Here is a 16613-nt window from a genome sequence, read left to right as displayed (position 1 = left end):
TCCTGACGGATGAATCTGATTTCTGGAAATTACCTTTCTTTGTATTACCACCATTCCAAAAATAATTCTATTAAGCACAGCAGAATGACAAGTATTATCTTCTTAAAAGACGAATACACAAGTAATCTAGTATCTAAATGGTCAGGCATTACATTTCTCACTATTGAATATTGATAAAGAAAATGCTGCACTACTACTGATTTTAACAGAGGGGTCATAAATATAAAACATGGTAAAAACACTGCCTCACTACACCTACAATGCACAGAACCATTTTCAACCCAGGAATATTGTTAGAAAAAGCAATTCAATATCTAATAAAATCATTCAGGAGAAATACTTTTCATTTGACCTCTTGCAGGTGAGGCTGATGGGTCAAATACAGAGCAAAGCATGTACATCTGTTAGAGCTTCAGTGATGTAACCAAAGACATTTCAGCAAGACAGATTGATTTGTGTCCTTGAAGCTGAAGCTTGATTTATGGTTTCATTAAGTGGTTATGACGCTGACATGTCTATACTCACCATTTAAAGTGCTATCTAAACACTAAAAGTCTTTATTTTTTTCTGGAGGGGTGCATCTATCCTAAATAGTAAACTTCCTTTAACATAAAAAAAATCCAGTCTCTAAGTATGAGTCTGTTTGCATACCTTGCCCCCAGACAGACGAGCATCTGGAACTTCCCGTCTTTGCCGATGTTTCTGGAGGTGTTGTTTATGGCGCGCATGAAGCGGCAGAAATGGCGCACTCGTGTTAGCCAGTTTTCATCTGGTTTCGCCTCCCGCTGCTCCGCACTTTCAAAGTACACTTGTGACTTTTCTGTTTAAGTAAAAAAAAAACAATTAAATGACAAATCAGTTTTTATACTGATACTTAATGTTTGATCATCACAACATTTAGATTAGGATGAAATACCACTTTTATGGTTTAAGTAATACAAGTGAGTAATGACATTAAGGCTTTACCTAAGAAGTCCCAGATGAAAACGTTCTTAAAGAGTCGGGGTGATTTAAAACCGTGCTGAAAAACTTGCTCCAGAGCCCAGACGAGGCCGTACTCCCCGCAAAGGAGAAGGGTCAGACTGCCTCTCTGTGGAGAACAAGAACAAACTTAAGAACTGATAGTAATGTGGTGTTTTCTGATAAATATGACAAATGAATTGATTATTTTCTACAATTAACAGTTCTAACATTTCTTGATAGCTTCTCCGTTTCCGTAATGTTTATTAAAATCAAATCTCTCTTCATTATTTTGAAAAGAGGTGGAGTAAAGAACAGTGAGGGGGATTTCCCTAATAACATTCTTTGTACCTTGACTTCACAATGAATAAATAGTCAAACATATAATCATCAGTAACAATTGGTATCCTCTTTGAATTATAATAATTACCCTTTGTGCCTTAATATGTGGTATTTATCAGTGCTTATCATGTTTGGTCTTCAAGAAAAGGGATCAAGTAAAATGTCCTCTTCTTAAACCAGTCTTCTTTAATGTTTCAACAATGTGAGTCCTCCACATAGCCCACAGTAACTGAGGGGCTTTGGGACCACCAGAGCATTAAGCAGCTTTTCTTTATTTGTGATGAATAATAGAACTACATGTTGGGGCCTGTCTAGACTGGCGTCTCTCACCTCCTTCTCCGGCTTGTGGAAGTGCTTCACAATCCCATTGATGGCCTCTCCCACTCCCTCCTGGATCTGACCTGTGTTTAACTCTGGATAAGAAGAAAAAAGGGAAACAAAAATGCTGTGAGACAATATTGGCACACAAAGGGATTTTTTTTTAAATACATTTGTCATCGTGAAGGCCTTAAGAACAAGGCATAACGCATAAGTGAGAAGGGGGCAGACGGTGGTCCTATTCTTTAAGATAACAGTTGAATCTCAAATTGGATAGATACACATCAGCTAGAATATAACAAAAAGTCTTCACATATTATCTAACAGATCATTTTATGGTTGTGATGTTGAGTCACTTACTTGGTTTGCTGTTTGGCGAGATGGTAACAAACCTCCTCATCATCCCAGGTGACTGCTGCATTGGTGGGGTGCGGCACATCCTTTCATCATTCTCTGAGCTGGGGGTCATCAGCTCTCCTACCAGTATCCTCTCCAGACTGCCGTCATCCACACCCTTGCCCAACCAGCGGCCACACGGAAACCTGCACAGCATACATTAACTTTAAGAACCGTGCCGTCAAGATAATATAACAGTCAATGAAGTTCACTGAAAAGACACCCTTACTTGTAAGTGTGCCCCGTTATCTCATTGCGGACAACAACACACTCAACGAGCCACTTTGCGTAGAGCCCCGAGTTATCGTGACCCATCTGCACCGTGGTGAGCTTCCCCAGGTTCTGACACTAAGAGAGAAGCATGGTGATGTTAAACACACAAACAAAAAACACAAGACGTTTACTCATATTATTAATTGAGGAATTCATCTGGTGTATCAAAATTGGTCTCATTTTGCATAGTTTTGGTCGTCGATTTGATCAATATTTGTTGTACAACAATAAAGTCAGATGAGCGTACAGGTTGTTTACAACAAGACAACAAAGGTAACATTTTTGGTGATTAAGGTTACTAAAAATGGCAAAGATATTCTGAGTTTAGGCAACCAAAATTGATGCCTTGTTTAAGCCTGGCGACCACTTAAAAAAGTTTGTCTGTCCTGATATTTTTCCGTTCAATGTTGTGTTAATGCTGACATTTCAGCTCTGCTCACTTTCAGTTTTGCTTTCAAACTAAATGGTTTAGATATAAGGCTTGACAGCCGTCTGATCTTTTAAGCACTTGTCTGTTTTGCTCTATTAAACTTTATGGTAGTAATATCACCATGATTTTTGCTCGTACCTCACTGAGATGAATACACAGTTTTATTGAACATCAAAATGTATGAAATAAACTGCAAAATAAAGACTTAAGTTGCAATACTGTGGAATTTTCATTTGTTCCTGAATGACCACCAACCTCAAAAGTGATCTCAAGAGTATTTCTGGGGACCTGCAGGACTCCGGTCTCTGCAAGCTCCCCAGAAACACAAACCCAAGGGTTGGCCGTGAACATGGAGCCCGCCAGCTTCTTACTGGAAACAACCACCACATGGTAGGGGATCACTGAGAAACAGGGATCAGAGAATTTTCACGATTAAAAAAGACTAGTTTATGGACAGAGTTGAAGGGCTGTTTGGCATTGAAAATAGCACTCACTGATGGTCGTAAAGACGTTGGTGAAACAAAAGTAATCCACAGCGTTAAAGGACAGGAGGTGGTACAGAAACTGCTCCTTCTCATCATCACAGCGGAGGAAGGCGTATCGCTTGTACAGTTTTCTAGGGAACGAAGAAAAGTGTTAAAGTAGAAATGAATACTTGGACCCACAAATTAAAACATCTTATTTATTTCTAAAGTTAGACTGCCCAACAGAAATAAACAATCCTCAACAATGTCAGAATGACCTGATGATGGTCACATTGTGGAAAACAAAGTGAGAAGTGTTTGTTCTAAAAAAAATGTCATGCAAGGTCACAAAGGCAGACAGAAATCCTCCTGACCCACTTTACCACTCACCCAGATATCAATTATGAAGAAAGCTGTGAATTATTGATGTGGCAGTGAACTACGGTGTTATGCTTTGCAATTTCAAAAGAGTAATGTATTATAAATGGGTGTATAATAAATCATTTTCATTTCATATGCAACATCTTCAACTAACACAAAAACAAGGTCATCACAAGAAAATATAAAAGAGGCGGGTAGCAATCTTTTATGTTTAAGTTTAACTTTTGCTTTGCTCACTTGGTAAGCTCGTGCTCTGAGAGCAGCTGCTTCAAGTGTCTGGAGAGCAGCTTCTTCTCCATGGAGAGGCGAACCCAGGCTCTGGCCTTGCCCACATCTGTCTTAATCTCACTGATGTTCTGAATGTGTCTGCAAATAAAATGACAGATTGAGAAGTTAGAGATTACACATAAAGACATGTCAAAAGTGTCTTTACTCACCTATACCTACAGTTATAAATTGCAATACACCGGTCTGTGGTCTTATGAAATGATAGCCTTTATTGTTCCAAAGTGAGATTTGCAATTAGCTTGTTTTGTCATCAACAACAACATTACAACATTACAAAACACACAGATATTCTATTTTATTGACAAAAAGCATCATATCCTTCATATTGAAAAGCTGCAACCAGTGGAAACGTGATAGATCAATGATAATTAAACAAATTGTTTCGGTACTACATGGTGTACATTAAGTTGAGCCAGCCTTCTTAGCTCATTTCAAATGAAACAAGCTGTAGATAGTTTAAAACGTATTGAATTTGATTTTAATGAATCTACTTTCTTTAAATCATTGATATTATTTGATATTTTAAAATGCTACAATAATTTTGAATTCCAAATTACTTTGTTATTGATCGTTTTTTTCTTGTAGAGCTTTTTGAGCTGCATTTTACGTTATGAAAGGTTGAACAAAAATAAATGTAATCTGGTTTTAATTATTAGAAATGATGTAAGAAATTATTTAGACTAATTTGGAAGATATAAGATGTCTCCATATTTGAATAACTAAATGATCTTTATGATTCTGACTACCCCTAACATTACCCACCCAGAGTCTAACAAACATCGGTACTGTCGTGGCATTTGTCAGACAAACGTGGTGCCGTGGGCCTCTGATGTCCAGACACATTCCCTTCCACTCCACCTGTGCCATAAGCGTCGTCTGCTAAGAGCTCTTCGCGTGTGTCCCCCTCTACTTTCCCTCCCCCTTCCTTGTCTCCAGCTTCACACCAAGTAACCCAGTTTCCTCCTGTTATCTCCATGGCAACAGAGGAAAACATCTACAATTGGCACTATTGTTGTAACCTGTTAGAAAACACAGGGTAACGCAGGGGAGGAGGGTCGCCATTACTTCTTATGAGGTTAGAAACAAGGTTAAAGTGTGAGAAATGTGTTAAAACTATTTTGTTTTGTAAGATATTTCAAAGAAAATATCATCAATTATTAAAGCTCATAAGTGAGGCTGCTCTGTCACAGAGGCAACCACTGTGACAGAGTGTGTCTACGGTCATGGCATCAGACGTTTACACCAGTTTGGAGGAGGGTCTGTGTATCTATCTGTAGGGTAGAGATGAGTGTTTGGGCCCTGAGCTGACCCCTCCTCCCTTTTTTCTGTCAGACTTGCGGGCCATGGGGTCTGGTAATTAGGCTGGAAGTAACGTGCAGTTGAACTCTGCACCTCCTTCTAGCAACATGAGCACCGACTGCTCAACTCTGGCTCGGAATGGTAGATAACACGACGACACACACGCAAACACACGGGTCTCACAACAGGCAGGTGAGCTGCAGGAGCTCTCAGGGTCACAGAAAGTGATTTATGCAGATAAATATAAACTAGATTAGAGGATACTGGGGCACAAGGTTGGCCTCGGGGTCTGGGGTGGTGCTGTATGTCAGGTCGCTCATACCACTCACAGTCACATATCTCACTGTCCATGATCTTACATGAATGCCCCATTAAAATAGGGATGTTTTTTCTGTAACAAAACCGTAACAATGGGAAGATCTGTCTCAGAATCTGCCTGTAAGGTTGTTTGTGTATGTCAATATCTGTATATGTTCCATATACTTATGTATGTGAACATTATCAAGGTTTCAAGGTTGTATTTGTCATATGCACAGCATATACAATGTATATGTTGGCAATGAAAATCTTATATCTCATTTGTTTATGTATTTATCCCTAGAGGATGCCTTGGGATCCATAGATCCATCGCACAAACATTACAAACATCATAGATAACTCCTGGCAGGTGTTGGTGGACAGTTTACCACAAGAGGGCAGTCTTGGTCAAACTTACATTCTTCTACAGTCTGTGGATATGCCAAGCAGCTAATACAGAGAATCAGCTTTGGGTTGACAAGATGAAATCAAAGATGACTTCATTTTAGTGCTGCATTTTAAGATTATTTTTATTATAAATTAATCTGCTAGTTATTTTCTAAATTCATTATTAGCTCAATAGAAATGTCAGGAAATAAGTCAAATAAATGTATTTTACTGCTTTGTTTTGTCCGTTTAAAAACGATTTTCAGTTAAATATGATATCGGCCTCAAACAGAGAAATGCTCATTAATTAATTTTTAGATAATTAAAGGACTTTTACTTCTACATTTCTTTGTGTTTTTTTTGTCGATCGACTTATTGATAAATCAACTGCTCATTGCAAATTCCCTTCTTCTACTTCATTCCATTAACGTCATCCGTTAAAATCTGAATAACCTGCAGTCCTCCTCACCTCATGTCCTGGATTAGGGAGATCTTGAGTGGGGGCATGGCTGATATACCACCGTCAGATTTGCGTCTCTCCGTGTCATGAATGAAACCTGGTGTGAAGAAAAACAATCTGTTATTGCAACAACAGTTACTTATTGTGTTGTGTTGAACTTCGTTTATTAGCTGATAACAGTCTTTACCTGGAGGACCCAAACAACCTGGAGTCTTCTCTTTGCTCTCCTGATAGTGCAGCAGGTGGGACCACAAGGCAGATTTTCCCTGAAAACATACACTAGTGTCATTATTTGTGCTGAGAACACACTTCATGTCCGCCAGGCGTGGAGGATCAAGCATGTGAGATGGTGACTGTGTGACACAGTGTTTTCCTGACCTGTTTGACCTGTAGCCCGTGGCTCCAGATCCTCTCCAGCAGGTCGCACAGGCTCGCGATCAGAGTGTTCTCCTCAACACCGGTGATGCTGACCTCTCCGTGACCCAACTCCACCGCCTCACGGCCCATCTTCTCCACCAGCATACGCTTGGTCTGCAGAGAAACACACATGTGAACTCACAAACACACAAACTCGAGTGTTACTCAAGGTTCTGCTGACATCAAACTAATGATATTGGATTTTTTTTTTGCGCTGTTTGCTTATTTCCGACAAGCACATTTTGATATTACTTTTTCGGCAGTAGGAAAAACATTTCACAAACAAAGGACTAATCTATATTTACACAACCGTTTTGCAATGTCTTCCAGTGTTATTGGTTCTTCACTGAAATAATCTCTGTCATTCTTTGTGATTACAATATGTTCTGCTAACTGTTGTTTACCAAGTATTGAAAGGAAAAAATATAAGACACTTAAAATGATTCATATTTGGAAAACTAAAAGCAGACAAAAAAGTTGATTATTACTCCAAATAAAAGACATTATCTGAATAAACTGAAATAACGCAGTAGACATCACAACAAACTGATCAACTGCAGCACAGTCACACACAAACCTTGTTCCTGCACTCCTTCAGCAGTCCTTCAACAAATTTCCAGTTTGTCTGAGCGATGACAGACGGGGACAGGTTGGATAGTTTGGGCTGTCTGATGGTTGTGCCCAGGTTCCTGGCTTCCTGGATATATTTCTAGCAAAATAAATAGAGAGAGTTAGTTAACCCCAAAAGGAAACAGAGAACACAACCGAGAAGCCAGGATAACTACAATTTCTATAGGAGTTCAATCAGTCTGTTCTACAGCGATGGGTAATGAAGGCTGTCATGACAATGGGTTGCTGTGCTTTTATCTTTCTGTCCTGACTTTAATTGAATGTGCTGTAATAGAAGTTACCACAGGAACAAGTGCTGTAAACCCAGACTTTAGATATTGAAGCAGTACACCATATAAGCTGAAGCTCACAAAAACACATTTGAGAAGTTAGAGCTGTGCAGGTTAATTTATATTAAACTCAAGTCTCTCCATTTTAGGTCGATCGGTGAAAATTACAGAACAGATTTCCCCTAAACTACCATTAATCATACGGAGTCCTTGCATTGCCTTGTAAAGCACTTTTTTACATTTGTCAAGAAACTAAACTATTTCTATCATTATTATCATTATGCAGTTATTGCAGTACAAATAATTATTAAATCAAGTGTATAACAATCATTCATCAAGCTATAAAACAAAATAAATGAATTATATTGTACTTTGTTGGAAGACTTCTTAAACATAACGTGTTCCAGAAAGTGACAGATTATCAGATCAAGCTCAGCTGGTGGAGAAGGAAGCAGAGGGAGGTAAAGACAACATGGGTGGAAAGGGTCATGGTGCCCCAGCAGGGTGAAAACTGAAGACCTCACAAACTACCAACACATACCACGTCCACAGTCACCGACTTTAGACAGGGCTTGAAGGACTGCGAGAGCCAGTAGTAGTCAAGAAACAGCAGGAGCTGCAGCTCCGGTAACAAACACTCTACATGCTGAGAGTGATGTGAGCGTGAGTGCAAAGAGAGGCGGAGAAAAGAGACAGTGACCAGTAGTGTGAGAGGGGGGTGGGAGGGCAGACAAGATGGTGAGAGCGAGTCAAAATAAAGCAGAAAGGTCATGCAAAATGAAAAAAAGACAACAGAGTCAATCTGAATGAATATGAGCTGAGAGAACAAGATGCTGCGGGGACCTCTCACCTCTCTCTGGTCGTTGTCTAAGTAAAGGTGCTCAGTGTGCTGCTTCTGTCGATCCCTCCTCCTCCACTGAGCAGGAGCACTCCTCTTGGTCCATCTGTGACACAAAACACATCTTTAAACATATTTATATAGAAACATAGTGAAACAGCCACCAAGCTCAAATTGAATCCTTTAATCCTTCCTCTGACCCTTTAGGGTGACAGATTTGAAAGCATCCAGAATGACAGGACGTTGTGTGCAGTTCAGGACTGTTCACATTTTTATCCGTTTTGTCATTATTATGCTGAGTTAAGAATATCTGAATTAATGTCAAATGAAAATACAGAAATGTTTGAATGAACTGACAGTGGTTTTATGTTTGAATGCTTTTGGGTTTGCTAACTTCTAAAGCTTGGTTTAAAAAAAAAAACTAGAATGGTTTATTTGGTTAGTATTATTGGTATTGTCTGTTGCTACTCTTTGATCTGGTCTCCAGTTTGAGTTTGCCATGTTATTTAATCATGACTTGATAATAGTTAAACAAATCTAATAAACATAGATGTTAAAGGTTCATATAAAATAAAATGTTATCAATTGTATGATTTTTGTTGGAACAGTAATGTAAGATATTCACTTGTTGGTGGTGGGCCCAGTGGAGAGCACTTCAGACTGCAGTCGGGGGAAGAAGCCCTGCTCGTAGCGTCCCTGACCGATCTTCATGTCCAGCAGGTGGGGGTGCAGGGCGATGTGGTCAATCTTTATGACTCTCATCTCGATGGCTTTTTCTACGGAGGAGATGAATGAGCGGGAGGAGAAATCAGCAATGTTCTTTTGCATTTTGTAAATTTGTCTCAATGATCAATGCTTTTATTCTCGAGGCATGAGCCACTAAGAGTCCTTGGCACAACATGTCTTTGATTTTTGAGAAAAAGTCAAATTATTAAAAATTTACAGTTCATGAGAATATCGGTTCATGAATTGTGCTGTTGTCTTAGCATCTCTTCAAACAATTATTTATTTTGGATCGGTAAGTGAAGAATTTTAAGGATGATTATCAGGGAACCAATTAAGCTAAATGTTTCATTGTCAGAAATAAAGGATTTTCATTTTGTCTTGTTTCATCTTCTCATCTATCATTGGACTAACATTCTCATACTTTCTGTAGCTCATTGTGTTGTTACTATGACGAAAATCTGTTATTTGTCAAAAAACTGTCGGTTGAGAAGAAAGAGAACAAGTTAGATAGAAAAATACTTTCCCTCCTAGACACCCACAGAACAAAAAGAAGAATAAAAGGTTCAGAATAGATTTTCTTTCTCTTTAAAGTCACCCATGAAAGCAGCTTTAGACAGTGATTTTCTGATGATTAGCAACCCACACACGTGCTGTGTTAACAAAAGCACACATTAACTCAGAAAAACACAGCAGACCTCAATAGATAAATAGAACATGTGCAAAACACGCACAAGATGAAAGGCGAACATGTACAGAAAGTAATATAATATAACCCATTCACCTACATGCTAAAGGTTATCAGATTACCAGATCAGTGATAGTGCTTTCAATGGACAGTAACAGGATGTTCACCAAGCTTTGTAAACACTGACAGGTATGCAATGCAATAAGGATCTTACACAGGAGTCTAGAGGAAATTAAGAGTGATCAGTGAATACAACACATTAGCATTTCGAAGATATAATAAAACTCTTTTAAAGAGTGTTACGAGTTAAAGTGAACACTAAGTATGCAGAGAAGTCCAAAGGAAGTCTCATCTCCTCTTGAGTGTACCTAATTTAATGCATTGCACACATTAAGAGAGCTGCCACCCAAGGAGATTTAAGGAAATGAGATCAAACATTACAAAAGTGTGTCTTGTCGTTCTCGAGCCAAATAGCATGAGGTCCAGGAGCGACAAAATCAGCTTTTTCATAACGCTTTGTTAACAGGTTGTCTGCAAACAGGACATTAATCATCAGTTAACTGAAGAGAGAAAATCTCCATGTTCCCACGTTCAACCTTTGACCACAGTCAAATCAAATGAGATTTTAATAATAAAGTTAAAATAAAGTTTACATTGAATAGGTTTTGGATTTACACAGGGTCATGATCTAGTATAACAGGGGTACTATCTCAAGTACAGAAACTATAGTAAAGATATTCATTTTAGACTAAAACCCTTGGATTTATCAGTTAATGAATCACAGTTCCGCTCAGGTTGAGGTCAGGTTATTTGTGTTAAACATTTTTAATTTCAAAATAAAGACAGGTCCACAAAACTGAGGCACATTGGAAAGCAATAGACTGATTTCAAAATGGTTCTTATTTCTGTGAAATCCCCAATATTTCAATGACTTTCAGGCCTGATCTTTTTCCCTTACCTGCTTCTTCAATGTTTGTGCATTTCTGGTACATCGAGGTGCGCAGTGTGGGCGTGCGCACGTTCAGCATGCGAATCTTATCCACCCGGGAGTCAAACACCCTGAGCGTGTGCTCCTTCTCCTCATCGTCATGACAGAGGATCTTGCTGTCGATGAAGGAGGCAAACATCTGCGTCTCCAAGAAACGTGACAGGAAGGGTAGGTAGGGCTCGGGCTGGTCAGACAGGAAGGAGGCCTGCACACGAATTAAAGGGTGGAATTTAATGTCATATAATATGAAATGGAATACCATACAGTCTTACTGTATACTACAGCATTTTACCTTGTCAAAGTTCTGCATTTGGTCTCGGTTGGTGAACCAGGACTCCTTGTCTTGGCTTGGCTGGATGACAAACACCTCGTAGTCTGCAAACATCTGGGTGAAGCGGTTAGCGAAAACCTCGCGCACGTGGATGTTAATCTGGTGCATCTTCAGCTCCTCCTCATCACACTGAACCCGCGAGTCCTTATTGCTGCTGGCGTCCTCTTTCACCTCAAGCTGTGACATGCAATGGCATCCACAACACAAACAGGGAAAATACCACAATAAAGACAGGAGGGTAAACAGGAAATTGCGTGAGAAAGAAGTCAGAAGATGTTATCTTATCAGATTGTTACCACAGGCTGTTGATGAAGCAACAGGGTTATGGGAAAGGAAGATGACTTTAATCTAAAATAAACCAGAACACATTTAGTTTTAAGCATGTCAGAGTGGGTCAGCTGGACAGATGCCAGCACTAGGGGGCTACAATAACACTAACACTGGATTTAAACTAACTATGTATAATAACGTTGCAATCTGATGACAAAAAAGTCTTTCAATCACTGCTTTCTTTTTTCATTCAAACTCAGCAGTGACTTTAGATAAGAATTGTTCTGTGGGTCTGACCTCCATGCTGAGAAGCTACACACAGATGAGGAGCTAATCCGTTCATGGAAAGCTAATGCTGGCCACTGGTGGATAAGCTGATTAGGCTGCGCAGAGACTTTCTCTAATTAGCAGCTAATTCATCCATCAATCAGCCTTTAGAGAGAGTATTTCATCACACTGTTTGTGAGACACTCAGGCCAATTTAGGCTGTACAGATGCCAACTACATCTGTTGAAGTCAGTGTCTATCAAGGGTTTCTCTCATCACTGACCGGCAGCCTTTCAGAGGCAGCTGGAGCTGATGTTTGTATGTGATGAAGTCTCTTAGAAGGAGAGCAAAACCTCTTCAAGACTCCACATCACCATGAGGGTCAGCTATCTGTTCATGATGGTGTTAAAAGAACTGATGGGGGGGCATTTACTGAGGAATCTATCCAAAACGCTTAACACGTCAGTGAACATATTACCTCTATAATTACTCAGATATGATGAAAATCAATATACCTACAATTAAACACATTTCTTGCATTTAAAAAAATATATTTTTAATGAAAAACATTGAAAGAAAACTTTGGATTTCTCCTTTTCAGTCTGTGCCTTATCTAGTCCACTGTGCGGCACAGAAGGGCCCCCCCTTTTGTTCAGTATACCTTACTGCAATAATCTAGGCATCTAATATGTACTACTGATACAATAAACCTTGTATCTTATCAGTTCATGTAGTAATACTGATTGATTGAGAAAGGATAGCAAAACATTTGCACATTTATATGGAAAAAACTATACATTATTCACTTATTGTATTCAATTAAATTGTATTTGTTATTGAAACTATTCATCTACAATTAGAGAAAGTGATGTAAGATTGAAATCAAGGCACAACCAGGGCCAAAAATATATTTGGCTGGAGCATTTTTTTAATAAGATGACTTCATTTCTCACCTTCTCCAGGCTCACACCTGTCCTCTTGACCAGAGCCTGCAGTCTGGCAATAGTTTCATTCTCCCTCAGCAGGTAGGAGTTGAGGGGCGAAGACAGGTTGCCATTGCGCTTGTCAGACACCATGTCAACAGATCGACCGCCTCGGTACTTGGCCTGGCCGTCGCTGGAGTGAATATTTCCCTCTGGAGACAGGCCAAAGGACATGAGCACCTCCGAGATCTCCTGAATAAACTCTAGTTTGTTGGGAAACTGTGGCAACTCCTCCGGCAGTTCGATGAAGTGGTTGTCAATGTCCACAAAACACAAGTTAGCCTAGTAAAAGACAAGGAACAAGATTATCAAGCTTGAAAAACACAGAAAAACTACAGCCTACAATGCCAGAAAACAGGTAAGAAATACAATTAATGGTGCCACTAAACCCAAAAAGTGAAATTGTCACTAATGCTAACAAGTTCTAAAAACAAAATTACTGAGACAACAAAGTTTATATTTATATCTCTCTAGATTTACTCAACATGTCTGACAACACATTATACTCTGTATGCACTTCTTTTATGTATAAAATGTCAATCTAGACTTGTTCCTTATAACCAAATTGAAGACTAAGCTTAAAAGCAGACACGTGAGGAGAAGAGAAACTGTCCACCACGGCTTGTGTCAGCAGCAGTGCAACAAAGGCCAGACTAGCAGAAATATGGCGTGCATGTTTGTGGACTCAAGGATAGTATTAATATAAGGGTTATATTTCTAAAGTCAAATTTGCAGCGCATAATATATCAAAATAAACCAAATAAAGAGGGTTTCAACTCAGTATGGGAAGACAGAACTGTGTTTATACCTCCTGTGGCAGCTCTAGCTTGGTGCGGTCATCCTGCCCGTTGGAGTGGAGGCCCATGAGGTACGGCACCGGCGCGTCCAGGAAGTGGAGGAGGGAGGCAGGCAGAATGGGCACGTACACATGCTGCCACTGGAAGGGGAACATTAAGGCTGTGATGCTCTCCGCAACTGTCATCAGCCTCTGGTAATCTGTTTGATGCACGAAATATAAGAAAACAGTGGTGAAGGACAGGGTGTAACCGTGGAAATGTGCCAGCAGTATATACAGCACCGATTTCATGGTTCATTTCATGACCTGATTACTACTTTAAAGCCTCTGTGATTGTAATGATTTTTGAGTGAACACTTGTTCTCCTGACTGATGATTTCTATGGAATGATCACCACATGTTCAATCACATGATGAGTGAAGATTTCAAAAATGTACTGGACATGAATAAAGGCTTGAAGCCCATGATGAAGAAGCTGTGCTGCAGTCTTAATAACATCTTAAACTCATTCTAAACAGATAAAGTGCATTTTGTAATCAAATTCCTAGCATTTAAATAAATTGAAAACAGGTTGCACAACTTTGCTTCAGCCAAACAAGGTCTAAGATGCAACGTCTTCGCCTGATAAATGTTTTTTATTTCTCCCAAACACTTGTAAACAGCACGTGACAGGAGAGTTGTGCAACATGACATTGTGTTATTCATATGTGGATGACATTGTTCTTTTCAGCTCTTCTGTTTGCAGATAGAAATCATCTGGTGCAATATCACAAGTTGGCGGGGTCAAAAGCACAACATGACGCCTCAGGAAGAAGACGTTTTTGTTACCGGAGTAAAGGCATAGTGTGAACACAAAGTGAAAGAACAAGGGAAAACACCCAACCCTACTACAATGCTAACTCGTAAGTCTGGTCTTCTTTGTTTATCTTTGTTCTGTAAATTTGGGAGTGGAGTGGAGTGGAGACAAATGGCCAAGGTATTAACTGTTAAGACATACAGACTGTGACCACATTTTAGCAGTTCTGAAGTCCACATTTGTAGACCACATTTGTCCTTGCAAGCTGATATCGCATCCAAATGTGTTGAGACATTTCTGAGATTCTTAACAGCCTTAAGTTTTTTGGCAGGACCAACTCACATAGAAGAAAGTCCTCGGAAGACCTTTGTAGCTGCGTCCTTTAGAGGATCCAGACTCAGACACAGCTACAGTCAGCTGTCCATGTGGCTGACATTAAATTCCTTTTTCATTACTTCACACCGCAACACTCCTTCATGCTAAGGGTTGGTATACATGCAAAAATGTGTCCAGGCCTCCTCATCTGCATTCCTACTCTATCTAGTTGTTGACACCTACTGTGCATTCATCAGCGGCTCGGCCTCTCCTGTTATGGTGCCAAAATAAATGCCATTACTTCATTTGGTCATGTGCTGGTCCATGAGAGGAGACTTTCACCCTAGCCTGAGCCTCCCCCTACTTTCTCCCCTCTTCTCAGCAGGCTCCCTCTCCCAGAATGGAGACAAGAATACTAACATCACCAGTGCTTTTAAACTAGGCCACCACAACAAGAATAACAGCAAGCCACTTTAGCATGGCTAACAAAAGGTCAAGTACTGCTGCTTATATACCCACATGCATGCCATGAACATTATATAAATGTCCACACTGAGAACTGGAAGCAGGTTTGATTTGAAGTGATGCTTGACCTGTTCAGTTTTCATACTAAGAGCAAATTGATGCAGAACAGGCTAACAATACACACAGAAGTGAAACCGCTGCTGATGTTTTTCTCTGATCAAAGAACTTGTTGTTTACACCCCTGATGTGCAATAACACTTTCTGTTGATGCACAACTTACAGCACAATATACATGCAGTGCAATTATGCTCCTGCAGTTTCAGGTTCATTTTTGGATTTTTATTTCGTTCTCTCAGTTTATTTACAATTGGCCTACAGTACAGCTATCTCTTTAATTCAATATGGTATCTTTTAAAAAGACAACAACACCCAGCTTCTTTTTTACCTTGGTGTACTCATCGGCTATTTTGTTTTTGTTTGTGACTTCAAGTGTTATTAATAATGTGTGCATACTTATTTATCTGTAAGTCTATTCTCCTCACTTTATCTGCTGTTGTAACAATGTAAATGTCCCCGTTGTGGACAAAGGATTTCTGATACCTTCTACTTACTCATTTTGTTCCATGAACACTTTCATACGGTCAGAAAGGGAAATGAAAAGCCAACAAGTAATAAATGTTGTCCTACAGAGGTGTTTAACCATCGGCCAATTATTTTATTCATTCTTCGATTAATAGTTTGGTCTTTACTGTCAGAAAATCTATAAGTTGGCATCGTTCCTAAATTAAAAAGGTGATCAGCAATTTAAATGAAGCATCTCTGCAACTCAAATGTTCGTCGTGTTTAGAGCAGCATCATCTTTAAAGATCTCCCTCTCCCGTCAACTAGCCTGTCACTCTCAACCGCACAATTTACAGAAAGACAGTAAGTTCAATAATAATAAAAACACATAGGAGCTTAATTGCAGTGTGTCACAATGGCTGACACATGATTGACACATGATGAGCTTCCTGTTAAGCCACATTCAACTATTATTTTCTTTATGGCTTTATATTCAGGTCTTTTGTGTGTCTTTTTTTCTTTTTGTTGCCGTTAGGGGTATCTCAATCAAAACAATAAAGGCATTTGGTGGCGTTGTGAAGCAGGTTAGGAGGTTTAGGATTCTTTCATTGTTAATCATTCAGGAAGAAACATAGCTGACGTATCCCCAGAGGACTCAAACTTTCCTAAACTCGCCAACAAAGTGACTAAACTGATAAAACACAGAATAAAGAAGCTTCATGTGAAAAACACAGCTTTTCTCTGCCATCTGTTCGGTGGGCTGCGAGCCGAGCTACTAGCTGAGATTAATTCAGATTCAGATTTCCAATGACCAAATATAGTTCAATACCGGATTAAAGCCCATTTATGACCACAACGCTGACGAATGGGCAGAGGGGGTGTGACGCCATTAACAGGAAATCAGCATATCAAAAGAAACCTTAAATAAAATGAGATGGTTTCAATCTAAATTTGAAATGTAAAATACATGCACAGAACTCT

The 16613-nt window shown here is 39.5% G+C and overlaps 1 protein-coding gene across 4 annotated transcripts in view; it reads right to left on the bottom strand.

The window, feature by feature from the left end:
* dennd5a (DENN/MADD domain containing 5A) overlaps window positions 1-16613 on the bottom strand; it is a 29111-nt gene that overhangs the window by 1731 nt on the left and 10767 nt on the right. For 2 of the 4 annotated variants that reach the window (XM_063881453.1, XM_063881452.1), the window contains 18 exons: window positions 13508-13695; window positions 12670-12981; window positions 11141-11356; window positions 10819-11053; window positions 9075-9225; window positions 8462-8555; window positions 7290-7421; window positions 6674-6826; window positions 6483-6561; window positions 6305-6392; window positions 3802-3930; window positions 3214-3335; window positions 2975-3120; window positions 2246-2364; window positions 1981-2162; window positions 1633-1715; window positions 967-1090; window positions 652-820 (listed from right to left, as the gene is read on the bottom strand). In XM_063881453.1, the coding sequence (XP_063737523.1) occupies window positions 652-820; window positions 967-1090; window positions 1633-1715; window positions 1981-2162; window positions 2246-2364; window positions 2975-3120; window positions 3214-3335; window positions 3802-3930; window positions 6305-6392; window positions 6483-6561; window positions 6674-6826; window positions 7290-7421; window positions 8462-8555; window positions 9075-9225; window positions 10819-11053; window positions 11141-11356; window positions 12670-12981; window positions 13508-13695 (2722 nt within the window). Of the gene's footprint in view, window positions 1-651; window positions 821-966; window positions 1091-1632; window positions 1716-1980; window positions 2163-2245; window positions 2365-2974; window positions 3121-3213; window positions 3336-3801; window positions 3931-6304; window positions 6562-6673; window positions 6827-7289; window positions 7422-8461; window positions 8556-9074; window positions 9226-10818; window positions 11054-11140; window positions 11357-12669; window positions 12982-13507; window positions 13696-16613 lie in introns of all 4 variants that reach the window. The other 2 variants (XM_063881451.1, XM_063881450.1) reach the window with 1 other exon arrangement.

This window comes from Eleginops maclovinus, chromosome 4 (genome assembly GCF_036324505.1).
Source record: "Eleginops maclovinus isolate JMC-PN-2008 ecotype Puerto Natales chromosome 4, JC_Emac_rtc_rv5, whole genome shotgun sequence".
Taxonomy (NCBI): domain Eukaryota; kingdom Metazoa; phylum Chordata; class Actinopteri; order Perciformes; family Eleginopidae; genus Eleginops; species Eleginops maclovinus.
The sequence above is the reverse complement of the archived record's forward strand: the minus strand, read 5'-3'. Positions and strand labels throughout refer to the sequence as shown.